The sequence below is a fragment of the Piliocolobus tephrosceles genome, chromosome 16, assembly GCF_002776525.5.
Source record: "Piliocolobus tephrosceles isolate RC106 chromosome 16, ASM277652v3, whole genome shotgun sequence".
In the NCBI taxonomy this organism is placed as follows: Eukaryota; Metazoa; Chordata; class Mammalia; order Primates; family Cercopithecidae; genus Piliocolobus; species Piliocolobus tephrosceles.
The window spans coordinates 26,632,484-26,645,332 of record NC_045449.1 but is presented as its reverse complement, the minus strand read 5'-3'; the positions used below and the strand labels follow the sequence as shown (position 1 = coordinate 26,645,332).

Here is a 12,849-nt window from a genome sequence, read left to right as displayed (position 1 = left end):
GTCTTGATCTCCTGACCTCGTGATCCGCCCGTCTCGGCCTCCCAAAGTGCTGGGATTACAGGCTTGAGCCACCGCGCCCGGACTGTTCTTTTTCTTCAAGGCTGGGCGCGGTGGTCATGACTGTAATCCCAGCACTTTGGGAGGCCAGGAGGGTGGATTGAAGTCATGGGTTCAAGACCAGCCTGGCCAACATGGTGAAACCCCATCTCTACTAAAAATACAAAAATTTGCTAGGTGTGTGGTGGTGGGTACCTGTAGTCCCAGCTACTTGGGAGGCTGAGGCAGGAGAATTGATTGAACCTGGGAGGTGGAGGTTGCAGTGAGCCGAGATCGCCCCACTGCACTCCAGCCTGGGTGACACAGTGAGAAAAAAAAAAAAAAGAAATCCTGTTATTTTTCTTATTAATAGCTGTGTTCTAGAAAAAAAAATATCCTCCAATACTTGAAGCATTTTTGTCCCCAGCTAATAATACATGCGGAATACTAGAACGTTAGAACAAAAACAAACCTTACCTAATAGGGCTCTCTGAATCAAAGGGTATTGTTATTAATTCCGCTGTATATAAACTATGCTTTTCTGATAAGTTGGTTGCTTTTGGAGTGGAAGCCTTTAGTGGACTACTATCTTGTACATCTTCAGAATCAATACCTCTAATGGTTTCTGCAGTAGGTGTGCTGCTAATTCTTCCAGATCTTCTGGTTGACTTGGGTGTGGAAACATTTAGCAAGCTGTCTTCAGATTCAGCTTCAGAATGTGTAAGCTTAATATCTTTAACCGGTATGCTGGTTTTTCTTGACGATTTATTATTGTTACACAGAGAGGAAACCTTTAGAAGGTCATCATTTGCTCTATCTTCACAAACAAGACTTTCATTGTTAAATAAAGTGCTGCTTTTGAAAAATTCTGCTTTCCTTTGTCTTAAACTCATTCTATTTTGATATTGTTTCTCTTTTAAGAAAAAGGTTGTTTCTTTCTTTTGAGTGTTTCCGTCTCTGTTTTTGCCTGGAATAGCCCCAGTATCTAATGTTTTCTTATTCTTCTTATTTAGCTTTTTATTTTTCTCCTTCGGAAAACTTCCTTTATCAGTGTGTGCCTGTGAATTGCCATTTTTTGAAACCATTTGGATACCAGGATTTTCCATGATTTTTTTAGAATTATCATCTCTTCCTTCTTCATGTAGAGATTTTTCATTAAGATCTTTCGGCTTATCAGAAGACTTTTTAACTCCATTTTTAAGTGCATCTGATGCTGGCTGCCTAAATGCTTTCATAAATTGCTGTCTTTCTTCTAGAGTGCATTTTGGTTTCACAGCTTCAGAACTTTCAGCTTCCAAAACAGCCAATTCTAATTCTTCCTCCTGTATAACAACATTAGATTTTCTTTTCTGAACTGTCTGTTCATTCTCAGGATCAGATAAACTATTTTCCATTTCAAATTGCTTTTGTTGCAAGAAAATTCGGGGTATTTTCCGTATCTTTTTGAGCGGAATAGGGTGAACCTGTGCAAGAACAGTAACTGTCTTAAAGCGTACCTGCTGGGAAATTTCAGAGTTTTCTGATTCACTTATATAACCACTTTTGACTATTTCTTCAACAGTTTCAGAAGGAACACAAATTGACATTGTAGAGTCTGGTATCTCTTCCACTTTATTTTCCTTGTGACTTCTTAAAAATTCCTCATATGAGACAGTAATTGTACTATCATTCAACTGGGCTGCTTCAGTTACATTATCTCTAGAGTAGCTTGTAGTATTCTCCATCTGTTTACTATCTTTACCATCTTTTTTAAGCAAATTTAGTTCCTCTGCCAAGGGTAAGCTTTCAGATAGATCTACTACATCTCTGCACTTCCTTTTTCTCAACTTTTTGAAGTCATTTTTTGTGGTCCCTTGTTTAGGATTTACTTTTTTAGAATTTTGCAGGGAGGTCATAGTATTTGGTTGACTTTTTGTATCTTTAATGTTTTCTGCAAGTACCTCTACTTGTTTCTTGTAAAGTAAAATAGAAGTACTACTTTCCACAAAAGCATTATTTAAACTACAGTCTTCTTTGCTATCATCGCTACTAATTTCAATTGGAGCTTCATTTTCAGTTTTAATATTATTTAGTTGATGAGATAAATTAACCCTCCTTCTTTTTTTCTTAAATTCTACATTTGAGAACATTTCCAAAGGTGTCATACAGTCTTTGTTGCTGTCAACAGGTACTGATTCAGATGACTTTATCTTGCACTCTTTCCCTAATTGCGTCTTCTCATTTGTGGGTGAGGTCTTTCTAAAATAATCCAGAATATTACTAGGTTTTGGTGAAGCAAAAACCCTGTCTCTAGTCTTCCCTAGTGGTGATAAATATTTTGTAATTGTTTTGCAGGAAGATCTGTCATCATCTTTCCTTCGCTTTTTGCATGGCTAGCAATTTAAAAGAAAAAAAGGCACTTATTTCAAGCAAGATAATACAAAATATAAATTTTAAACATGGATCTAATGGTTTACGTAATAGGATTAAAAAAAGGAAGCCTTCTTTAGGTGAAAAACGTGATACATTAGAAAGAAAATAAGCTTTAAAGTTAAACCAGGCCAGGCATGGTGGCTCACACCTGTAATCCCAGTACTTTGGGAGGCCAAGGCAGGTGAATCACTTGAGGTCAGGAATTTGAGACCAGCCTGGCCAACGTGGTGAAACCCAGTCTCTACTAAAAATACAAAAAATTAGCTGAGCGTAGTGGTGCACGCATGTAATCCCAGCTATTCCGGAGGCTGAGGCAGAAGAATCACTGAACTTGCAAGGCGGAGGTTGCAATGAGCCAAGATTGTGCCACTGCTCTCCAGACTGGGTGACAGAGCAAGACCTTGTCTCAAAAAAAAAAAAAAAAAAAAAGAAATCATACATGTATTAGAAAACGCCATTGATTTATTATTTATAAAACTGTAATTGTGGCCGGGCGCGGTGGCTCAAGCCTGTAATCCCAGCACTTTGGGAGGCCGAGACGGGCGGATCACGAGGTCAGGAGATCGAGACCATCCTGGCTAACACGGTGAAACCTCGTCTCTATTAAAAACTACAAAAAACTAGCCGGGCGAGGTGGCGGCGCCTGTAGTCCCAGCTACCCGGGAGGCTGAGGGAGGAGAATGGCATGAACCTGGGAGGCGGAGCTTGCAGTGAGCTGAGATCTGGCCACTGCACTCCAGCCTGGGTGACATAGCGAGACTCCGTCTCAAAAAAATAAATAAATAAATAAAATAATAATAATAATAAATAAAAATGCAATTGTATCAAAGGCAACATACATAGGCTCCAGAGTCAGGCAAATCTAAGTTAAATGCTGGCTCTGACATTTACTGGTGTAAAATGTTAAGCAAATTACTTTTAACTTTTCCATTTACTTTTTCAAAAAATTTAACTTACTTTTAGCTACTTTTTACCTTCTTTCATTTGTAGAATACAGATAATAGACCATAGGGTTGCTATTAAGCAAAATAATGTGTATAAGGTTTTTACCCTTACCATACTAAATGGTAAGTACCGTTATTATGAAACAGGGTTTCTTAGCATTAGGGCACCAAAACCAGAAACTGTAACGGAAAGATTGATAAAACAGACCACATAAAAATCAAGAACTGTGTACATCAAGTACCAGAAGACAAACTGAGTAACTAACTGCCTTGATTTAGCAAAGGAATATCAGCATAACAACTAAGTAGACCAAAAAAAGTGGCATTCCAAGCACAGGTGGATGTACGAACTAGTTGAACTTAAAGATCTTTTTCAGAGCTAAAGTTCAGTGATTCCACATCACGAATCCAGAACTTGACCCTGGGATCCTCTGTGACATGCCAGAAGTACAAAACATCACGTTCCACCAACATTTCGGGATCTGGGAACTGGCCGTGTTATCTTAAGTCCCCAATTTACTGTGCCCCGCAAATATCTCACAATCCAAATGTTTATCAGGACTTGTCACGACTCTAAAAAACGACACGCTCTGGCAACCGCTGCACACAATGTGTCACAGTTGTGGGTCCTCACAATGTCCCACCCCAGACCCACCTCCCAGTCCCCCAAAAGACAAAGGAAGGAACTCAACAGATCCTCGACTCAACCTCACCTCAATCTCGTAGTCCTTCACGGGAGGGGGAGCAGCTGCAGCCGCCATGGCCAGGACCCCCACCATACTCCCCGCTTCCCGGAATCCCGTCTCCTAGGACCTTACGCGGTCCAGCCCGGTCTGCCTGGAGGCCATGGAGGCGGGCCCGCTCCAGTAGGAGCAAGTTTCTGGGATTCTGCAAGTTTCTGGGAATCCGTTTAGGATTCCCCGGCGCCTACCGACAGGGAGCCGGAGCGGAGGCTGGGCCCAGATCAGCCGAGTCGAACACGGAAAGAGGCAATGAGAAAGCGCGGGCAGCGAGATCCCTGAGGCACGGCCAGTGTATGCAGGGTGCCCTCGAAACCCGCGCTCCAGGCTGAGCGCTCGGGACCGGGACCGGGCCTGGGCAGGGAAAGCAAGCTGAACGCAGATCGGACCACAGAGCTTCGGAGGGAATTCTTGTCAATTGGGTTTTCGCGCCGTCCTGAGCGCAAGGGGCGGAGTTTACGGCTGTTTCTGGAGGCTGCGCGGACGGTGAGTCGAGAGGGTCAAAATAACTCCCTTGGCGAACTCGCGGAGGGCGGAACCATCGCACGGTGGAATTGAAAGCCAACCCGGGAATTTGGAAATTTGAACTTCTGTCCTATCAGTTTCACCGTTGAGGACGTGATTTCACTAAGTCACCTAGTCAGTTGTTGACAGAATTAAAATTTAGACTCTTAACGCCCTAGGCTAGCCCCTCTTTAAAGAGGAAAATGCAGAAAAAGGAAATAATTTACATTGTTACCATGCACAATAAAATGCTAATATTTGGGCGAGCCTTCTACCTCAATATACGTCCACTCAGGATCCGAAATTCGACTTTTTGTTTTTGGTTTTTTTTTTTTTTTTTGTATCTTTTAGTAGAGATGGGGTTTCACATGTTAGCCAGGATGGTCTGGATCTCCTGACCTCGTGATCCGCCCGTCTCGGCCTCCCAAAGTGCTGGGATTACAGGCTTGAGCCACCACGCCCGGCCTAAAATTCGACTTTTACACCTGTAAAAGTCGAAGTACCTATTCGACTAAGGAGGCATTTCTTCCGTGGATTTCGTCCTCTCGAACAGCCGAGAAAGGCAGTCATTGCTTCATCTGGTTGGCCTGTGTTCAGTCCTCGCAGGGTGCCAGTAATTTTCTGGTTTCTAATCTCATGCATCATTTGCATTGTTTTCGTGGATTTGGTTAGCCTTTACTTTTTCTTTTTTCTTTTTTTTCCCCCATTGTCCCAGGTTTATTGAAAATATTACAGCATTACACAAAGACTCAAACAGCTCCCCGAGGCGTTTTGAAATTCATCGCAACTGTAGGCTGGGTGACCTACAGGTTGGACAGACTGCCGAAGTCCAAAAGCTTCTGCATTTCCTTAGTGTCAGGATTCTACTTCAATGATCTCCTGATCCAGAGCTGAGACCTCGGGAACACAATTGTCTTCTCCTTTCTCTCTCCTCCTCCTGCAGCTTGATGGAGATACCTCTCTCTCACTGGCCCCCTCTGAATCTGCTTTATCAGATGCGTGACATAGCCTGCTATCTTGTTGCGGGGCTTCTTGCTGAGGATAATGGCGATCTCCTCACACACGCGCTGGTTCGTATGGAAGTCTTTGCCCAGGCGAATGTAGTACTTTTCTATAATGACCCGGGCCGCCTTCTTTACTTCACGGTTTTGATGCGAACGCGCCCTATGTTGGCGGCTCCTTGGTAAAATATCTCTTTTTCTTTTTTTTTACGTTAAAGTTGCAGTTATATTAAATATAGCCTGTTACATTTGTTTGAGTGTATCGTTTTTGTTGTTGTTTGTTTGAGATGGAGTCTTCCTTTGTTGCCCAGGCTGAAGTGCAGTGGCACGACCTCGGATCACTGCAATCTCCACCTCCAGGTTCAAGCGATTCTCCTGCCTCAGCCTCCCGAGTAGCTGGGACTACAGGTGCGTGCCACTACGCGGGGCTAATTTTTGTATTGTAGTAGAGACGGGGTTTCGCCATGTTGGCCAGGCTTACCTCAGGTGATCCGCTCAACTCGAGTTCCCAAAGTGCTGGGATAACAGGCGTGAGCCACTGCGCCCAGCACCAGGCTCCACCAGCAATTTGCTGGGTTTTTTTTTTTTTTTTTTTATATTGGAGATGGAGTCTGGCTCTGTCACCCAGGCTGGAGTGCGGTGCCACAATCTCAGCTCACTGCAACCTCCACCTCCCTGGTTCAAGCGATTCTCCTGCCTCAGCCCCCCAAGCAGCTGGGAATACAGGTGTGTACCGCCACGCCCAGCTAATTGTATTTTTAGTAGAGACAGGGTTTTGCCATCTTGGCCAGGCTGGTCTAGAACTCCTGGCCTCAGGTGATCCACCCTCCTCGGCCTCCCAAAGTGCTGAGATTACAGGGGTGAGCCACTGTGCCCAGCCAATTTGCTTTTTTCATTCAACATGGTTTTTTTTTTTTTGAGACGGAGTCTGGCTCTGTCGCCCAGGCTGGAGTGCAATGGCTCAATCTTGGCTCACTGCAACCTCCACCTCTCTGGTTCAAGTGATTCTCCTGCCTCAACCTCCCTGAATAGCTGGGATTACAAGCTCGCACCACCATGCCTGGCTAATTTTTTTGTATTTTCAGTAGAGACGGGTCACTATGTTGGTCAGGCTGGTCTTGAACTCCTGATTTCGATATCCACCTGTCTCAGCCTCCCAGAGTGCTGGGATTACAGGCGTGAGCCAGCACATCCCACCTCACGTTTTTTCAAAAGCCATTCATGATACATATAGATCTGATTCATTCCCTTTCTTTCCTGAGCACTTTATCTATGCAACACATTTTATTTATTCATTTCCTTATTATTATTATTTTTGTTGTTGTTGTTTTGTTTTTGTGTTTGAGACAGGGTCTCACACTGTCACCAACCTGGAGTGCAGTGGCATGATCTCTGCTCACTGCAGACTCAAACTTCTGGGTTCAAGCAATCCTACCACTTCAGCCTCCCAAGTAGCTGGGACTACAGGAGCGCGCCACCATGCCTCGCTAATTTTTTGTATTTGTAGAGAAGAGGTTTTGCCATGTTGCCTGGGTTGTATTATTATTATTTTTTTGAGACAGTCTCACTCTGTCACCTAGGCTGGAGTGCAGTGGCGCGATCACTGCTCACTGCAGCCTCCACATCCCTGGCTCAAGAGATCCTCCCACCTCAACCTCCCAATTTGCTGGGACCACAGGTTCGCCATCATGCTCGGCTAATTTTTGTATTTTCTGTAGAGACAGGGTTTTGCCATGTTGCCCAGGCTGGTCTGGAACTCCTGGGCTCAAGCAATCCTCCTACCTCAGCTTCTTGAGATTACAGGTGTGAGCCACCACGCCCTGCCCATAAGGTTTTATTACATATAGTCACACCTATTGTGACAGATACCTTCTGGTCTGGCAAGCCCAAGCCCAGTTTATTCACCATGGTCCTTACAGACAACACTTGCCAACACCCTTCTTGGACTTGTGCCAGAATTGCTGTCCTGCTGGTCATCTCTTGGGACTCTCTCTTGGATCCCTCATTAGTCCACAAGCTTCTGGGTGGTGACACCCGGGTTTTGTTGTTTTTTGGTTGTTTTTTTTCTTGAGACGGAGTCTCGCTCTGTCGCCCAGGCTGGAATGCAGTGGCCCGATCTCAGCTCACTGCAAACTCCGCCTCCCGGGTTTACGCCATTCTCCTGCCTCAGCCTCCCCAGTAGCTGGGACTACAGGCGCCCACCACCACGTCTGGCTAATTTTTTGTATTTTTAGTAGAGACGGGGTTTCACCACGCTAGCCAGGATGGTCTCGATCTCCTGACCTCGTGATCTGCCCGCCTCGGCCTCCCAAAGTGCTGGGATTACAGGCGTGAGCCACCACGCCCAGCCTGCTATTGTTTATGAGACCAAGTCTCGCTTTTTTGCCCAGGTTGGAGTGCAGTGGCACAATATTGGCTCACTGCAACCTCTGCTTCCCGGTTTAAGCAATTCTCCTGCCTCAGCCCTCCAGTAGCTGGGATTACAGGCGGCCACCACCACACCCGGCTAATTTTTGTATTTTTAGTAGAGATGAGGTTTCACCAGGTTGGCCATGGCTGGTCTTGAACTTTTGACCTCAATGATCCAGCCGTCTCGGCCTCCCAAAGTGCTGGGATTACAGGCGTGACCCACCGCGCCCTGCTGACACATGGGTTTTAGTAACCTGCCCTAAGGCGTGCTCTGGCACCAGATCTGGGCTCAAATCCTGCGTCTTGGAAAAGTCAATTCGCTACTTTAAAAAATTTTTAAATTAAAAAAAAAAAAAAGGATTTTTTATTTAGAGACAGGGTCTCGCTCTGTCGCCCAGGCTGGAGTGCAGTGGCTCCATCACAGTTCACTGCAGCCTCGACCCCTGGGCTCAAGCGATCCTCCCAACTCAGCCTCCCGAGTAGCTAGCTGGGACCACAGGCGCGCTCCACTACGTGTTGCTAGTAGTAGCAGTATAGTAGTAGTAGTAATAGTAGTAGTATTTTTGGTGAGACAGGGTTTTGCCTGTTGCCGTGCCGTGTTGCCCAGGCTAGTCCTGAACTCCAGGGCTCAAGGGATCCGCCCGCCTCGGCCTCCCAAAGTGCTGGGACTGCAGGCGTGAACCACCGCGCAGGGCCGATTCCCACCTTTATCTCCCAATTTCCTCGTCTGAGCAATGGAGATACAGGTAGGGCTGAAGGTCAGGCAACAATGTGATGAGCTGTGAGAAGCACTTGGCGAGGTGCTGGTTATCAATCTTGCCAGGCCTCAGTACGTTTACCAAGGAGGCCCAGCCAGCCGCGCTGTGTCGCAGCACGGAAGAGGCGGGGTGAAACGCGGGGCGGGCGGCGCTGGGACCCAGACGCCACCCGTGCGAGGTGCCGCAGCGCGCCCGTCAATCAAGGTCGTCGTGGGGCGGGGCGGGGCGGGGCGGGGCGGGGCGGGGCGGTGCTTCCGCCTGCGCCAGGCCGGGCCAGGCAGCGCGGAGGCGCACGGCGCAGTCGGGAACCCGCGCTAGGTCTCGCCGGCCGCGCGGCCAGATGAGGGGGGCGATGGAGCTGGAGCCTGAGCTGCTGCTGCAGGAGGCCCGCGAGAACGTGGAGGCAGCGCAGAGCTACCGGCGGGAGCTGGGTCACCGGCTTGAGGGGCTGCGGGAGGCGCGGAGGCAGGTCAGAGGGCCACACCCACAGGGGCGCTGTGGGCCCGGGGGCGGCGCGGGTGCCGGGCGAGGGCAGGGAGGGCTCTGAAGGGTGGGAGTGTCCGAAAACTCTGAAGTAGGAAAGAGGCATTCATTTGAAAGGAGACCTAGTGGAGTCTGAGAACGGGGAAGGTGAGAGTTGGGAGGTCGTAAGGGGAAGTTTTGGGGGCGGAGGGAGGGTGTGAGGGGCGTTCACTGAAGTGTGGGGCAGCGATGGGAGTAGCGGTGGGGTCCGAAGTTTGGGAGAGTAAGGGACCAGAGCAGATTCCGAGGGGGTCACGCAGGTAGTGATGAGTCGGGGGAGGAGGAGACTGTTCGGGAAAACCTGCGGTAGGTAGACTTTGATTTTAGAGAGCCTGAGGAAAAGGTGGGACAGTGACCTGGGAGACTGAAAGTGGAGACAAAATGGATATTGGAAGGGGAGGACTAAGGGCGAGAGTGAGGGAGGGGGTAGGGATTGAGAAGCAGTAGCGTTGGCACTAAATAAATGCGGTTAATGCCTGAATAATATACGATTTTGAATGCTTTTTAAAAAATCATTTAGAGTAATCCCGTTCTAGAAGGTTTAAAATTTAAGGTGAAGGTGAAGCTATGTTGGAATAGCAGAAGGAAAATTATTTCATTTTCCTTGAGAGAGGGAATACAAAGATACAGGGAAATGGAAAAATAGATTTTAAGAGAGGAGTGCTGAAATGAAAAGCTAAAGATACTTCCAAGTGGTGCAGTTATCTGTTTCACAGGGAAAGAGTTGTCAAAGATACAGGAAAGTCATATGGTTTCTCTATACCCTCGAACATGTATAGAAAAAGATATAACCCGCTGCCAATTGGAGATAGGACGGATAATCTTCAGGCTACTATTAATGCATCTGCTTAATAAGTGCTTTTTGAGTGAATGGGATTCCATCTGAATTTCTCTGGGTCATACTTCATATTAATCTAGATGGTCGTCTTAGCACTTCCATGCTGTATAGAACCTGAAAATGGTAGAAAACTGCTGTGCAAACAGTGTCTTTGGATATTCTCATCATTAAGGACTCAACATGTTTTAGGTTATATATATATATAAAACATATGCAAACATATATAAATATGTATATATATGTATCTTTTTTTTTGAGACGGAGTCTCTCTCTGTCGCTCAGGGTGGAGTGCAGTGGCACTATCTCGGCTCACTGCGACCTCCGCCTCCCGGGTTCAAGCGATTCTCCTGCCTCAGCCTCCCGAGTAGCTGAGATTACAGGTTTGCGGGCCACCACACCCGGCTAATTTTTGTATTTTTAGTAGAGACAAGGTTTCAGCAAGTTGACCAGGATGATCTTGAACTCCTGACCTCGTGATCCACCTGCCTCAGCCTCCCAAAGTGTTGGGATTACAGGCGTGAGCCACTGCGCCCAGCCGGGTTTTATGTATTTAAAAATATTTGTAAAGCCAGTGTAGGCCAGACATCTTTTGTATTTTAGTAGTGAAACCGGAAGCAGAATCTAGATATGATTATGCTGATTTGGTGAATACTTTTCAAGGCCTTCCAATGCACTCATCTTTATTTCTCTGTGAAAATGTCTGCATTATTCCTTCTGCTATTTTGAAATAGGGACTCTAGATCTAAGACATTGTATAAAAAGAAAGATATTAAAATACCATCTGGGGGAGGGATTGCACTGGGGAGTTATACCTGATATAAATGATGAATTGATGGGTGCTGACGAGTTGATGGGTGCAGCACACCAACATGGCACAGGTATACATATGTAACAAACCTGCACGTTATGCACATGTACCCTAGAACTTAAAGTATAATAAAAAAATAAAATAAAATAAATAAATAAAATAAAATAAAATAATAAAAAAATACCATCTAACATTTCAGTCAGTTAAGGTGTATTATATATGAGCATGATTATTGTTTGTGTATTAACAATTCAGAATCAGTAGAGTTGACACTAAATGAGTGAGTTTAGCACCTGGGAATAATTAATTTCTCGTGATATTGGATGCATTAAAAAAAATCATGTGATTACACCTTAGATGGTTTAGTATTCAGTTTTCAAACCTATACTTTTTTCAATTTTATATCCAACAATTTAAATACAGAACATACTTCTCTGTAGTTTAGTTTATTATGAGCTTTGTTTTGTTCTGTTTTTGAGGCCCATTGTCTTGGGCTTGAGACAGAAAACATTAAATGGACATCCATTACAGTTAGGTTCCTGATGCCATTGCCTTCTGACTAGACTGAGTAATAATGTAGTTCTCTTTTGTGAGTGTGAGTCTCTTTTGGGAATGTGTTTTGTGCCAGTGGTAGTTACAACAGCATCTCTCAAAGCTAACTCTAGGGGATTGTGCATGTTTGGGTTTGTGGCATAAGTCCTCTGTGAACTTGCATTTTAAGGAAGGTCTATGGTACAAAAATATTATCAAAATAAGCAGCTGCTTTTGTTTGGTGGTTAGGATATTTTTAGGGTTCCAGTCATTTTCAGAGTAACTATGTGAAATATATGGCACTTTAGTCAAGGATTTTGCATGGGAGAAGCATGAGAAGAGCAGAGAGGAAGGGATGCCACCTGTTGTCTTTATTTTTTACTTGCTGATCTTATATCTTTTTGGCATATGATTTTTGTTTTTCTTTTTCTTTTTTTTTTCTTTTTTTTTGGTGGGGGTGCGGACAGGGTTTTGTTGCATTTCCCAGGCTGGTCTCCAACTCCAGGGCTCAAAAGATCCTCCCACCTCTGCCTTCCAGAGATGGAATTACAGGTGTGAGCCACTGTGCTGCCTGGCATGTGACTTTTTTATTGAGATATAATTCACATGCCGTAAAAGTCATGCCTTAACGTTTACAATTCAAAGGTTTTTAGTATATTCATAGAGTTGTCCAACCATCACCACTGTCTAATTCAAGTATATATTCATCACCCCCAAAAGAACTCCTTAGCTGTCGCTCCCATATCCCCTGGCAACCACAAAACTACTTTCTGTCTCCATGGATTTGCCTATTCTGGTCATTTCATATAAATGAATTCATACGGTATATAGCCCCTTGTGACTGACTTCTTTGACTTAGAATAATGTTTCAAGGTTGATTGATGTGGTAGCACGTAACAGTACTTCAAACCTTTTTATGGCTGCATAATTGTTATGTGGATATACCACATTTTATTTATCCATTCATCAATTAATGGACATTTGGATTATTGGATTAATTCCACTTTTGACTATTATGAATAATGCTTCTGTAAAGAATTTGTGGACAACTTTTTGTGTGGACATGTTTTCAGTTCTTTTAGAATATAGCTAGGAATTGGTGGATCAAAGGTAACCTTTTTTTTTTTTTTTTGAGACGGAGGAGTCTCGCTCTGTCGCCCAGGCTGGAGTGCAGTGGCGCGATCTCGGCTCACTGCAAGCTCCGTCTCCCGGGTTTACGCCATTCTCCTGCCTCAGCCTCCCGAGTAGCTGGGACTACAGGCGCCCGCCATCTCGCCCGGCTAGTTTTTTGTATTTTATAGTAGAGACGGGTTTTTTTTTTTTTTTTTTTTTTTTTTTTTTTTTTT

At 45.0% G+C, this 12,849-nt stretch overlaps 2 protein-coding genes across 3 annotated transcripts in view; one reads left to right on the top strand and one right to left on the bottom strand.

Annotated features, from left to right (window-relative positions):
* The window catches only part of ATAD5 (ATPase family AAA domain containing 5), a 62,541-nt gene extending 57,677 nt beyond the window's left edge, over window positions 1-4,864 (bottom strand). Inside the window, exons 1-2 of the mRNA XM_026452256.1 lie at window positions 4,106-4,864; window positions 514-2,408 (exon numbers count right to left, since the gene is read on the bottom strand). Coding sequence (XP_026308041.1) covers window positions 514-2,408; window positions 4,106-4,171 — 1,961 coding nt within the window. The 5' untranslated portion in view covers window positions 4,172-4,864. The remainder of the gene's footprint in view (window positions 1-513; window positions 2,409-4,105) is intronic.
* Window positions 4,865-9,044: 4,180 nt separating this feature from the next.
* The window catches only part of CRLF3 (cytokine receptor like factor 3), a 54,534-nt gene continuing 50,729 nt past the window's right edge, over window positions 9,045-12,849 (top strand). The window contains exon 1 of one of the 2 annotated variants that reach the window (XM_023182900.2): window positions 9,045-9,273. In XM_023182900.2, coding sequence (XP_023038668.1) covers window positions 9,145-9,273 — 129 coding nt within the window. In that variant the 5' untranslated portion in view covers window positions 9,045-9,144. The remainder of the gene's footprint in view (window positions 9,274-12,849) is intronic. The other variant, XM_023182899.2, reaches the window with a different exon arrangement.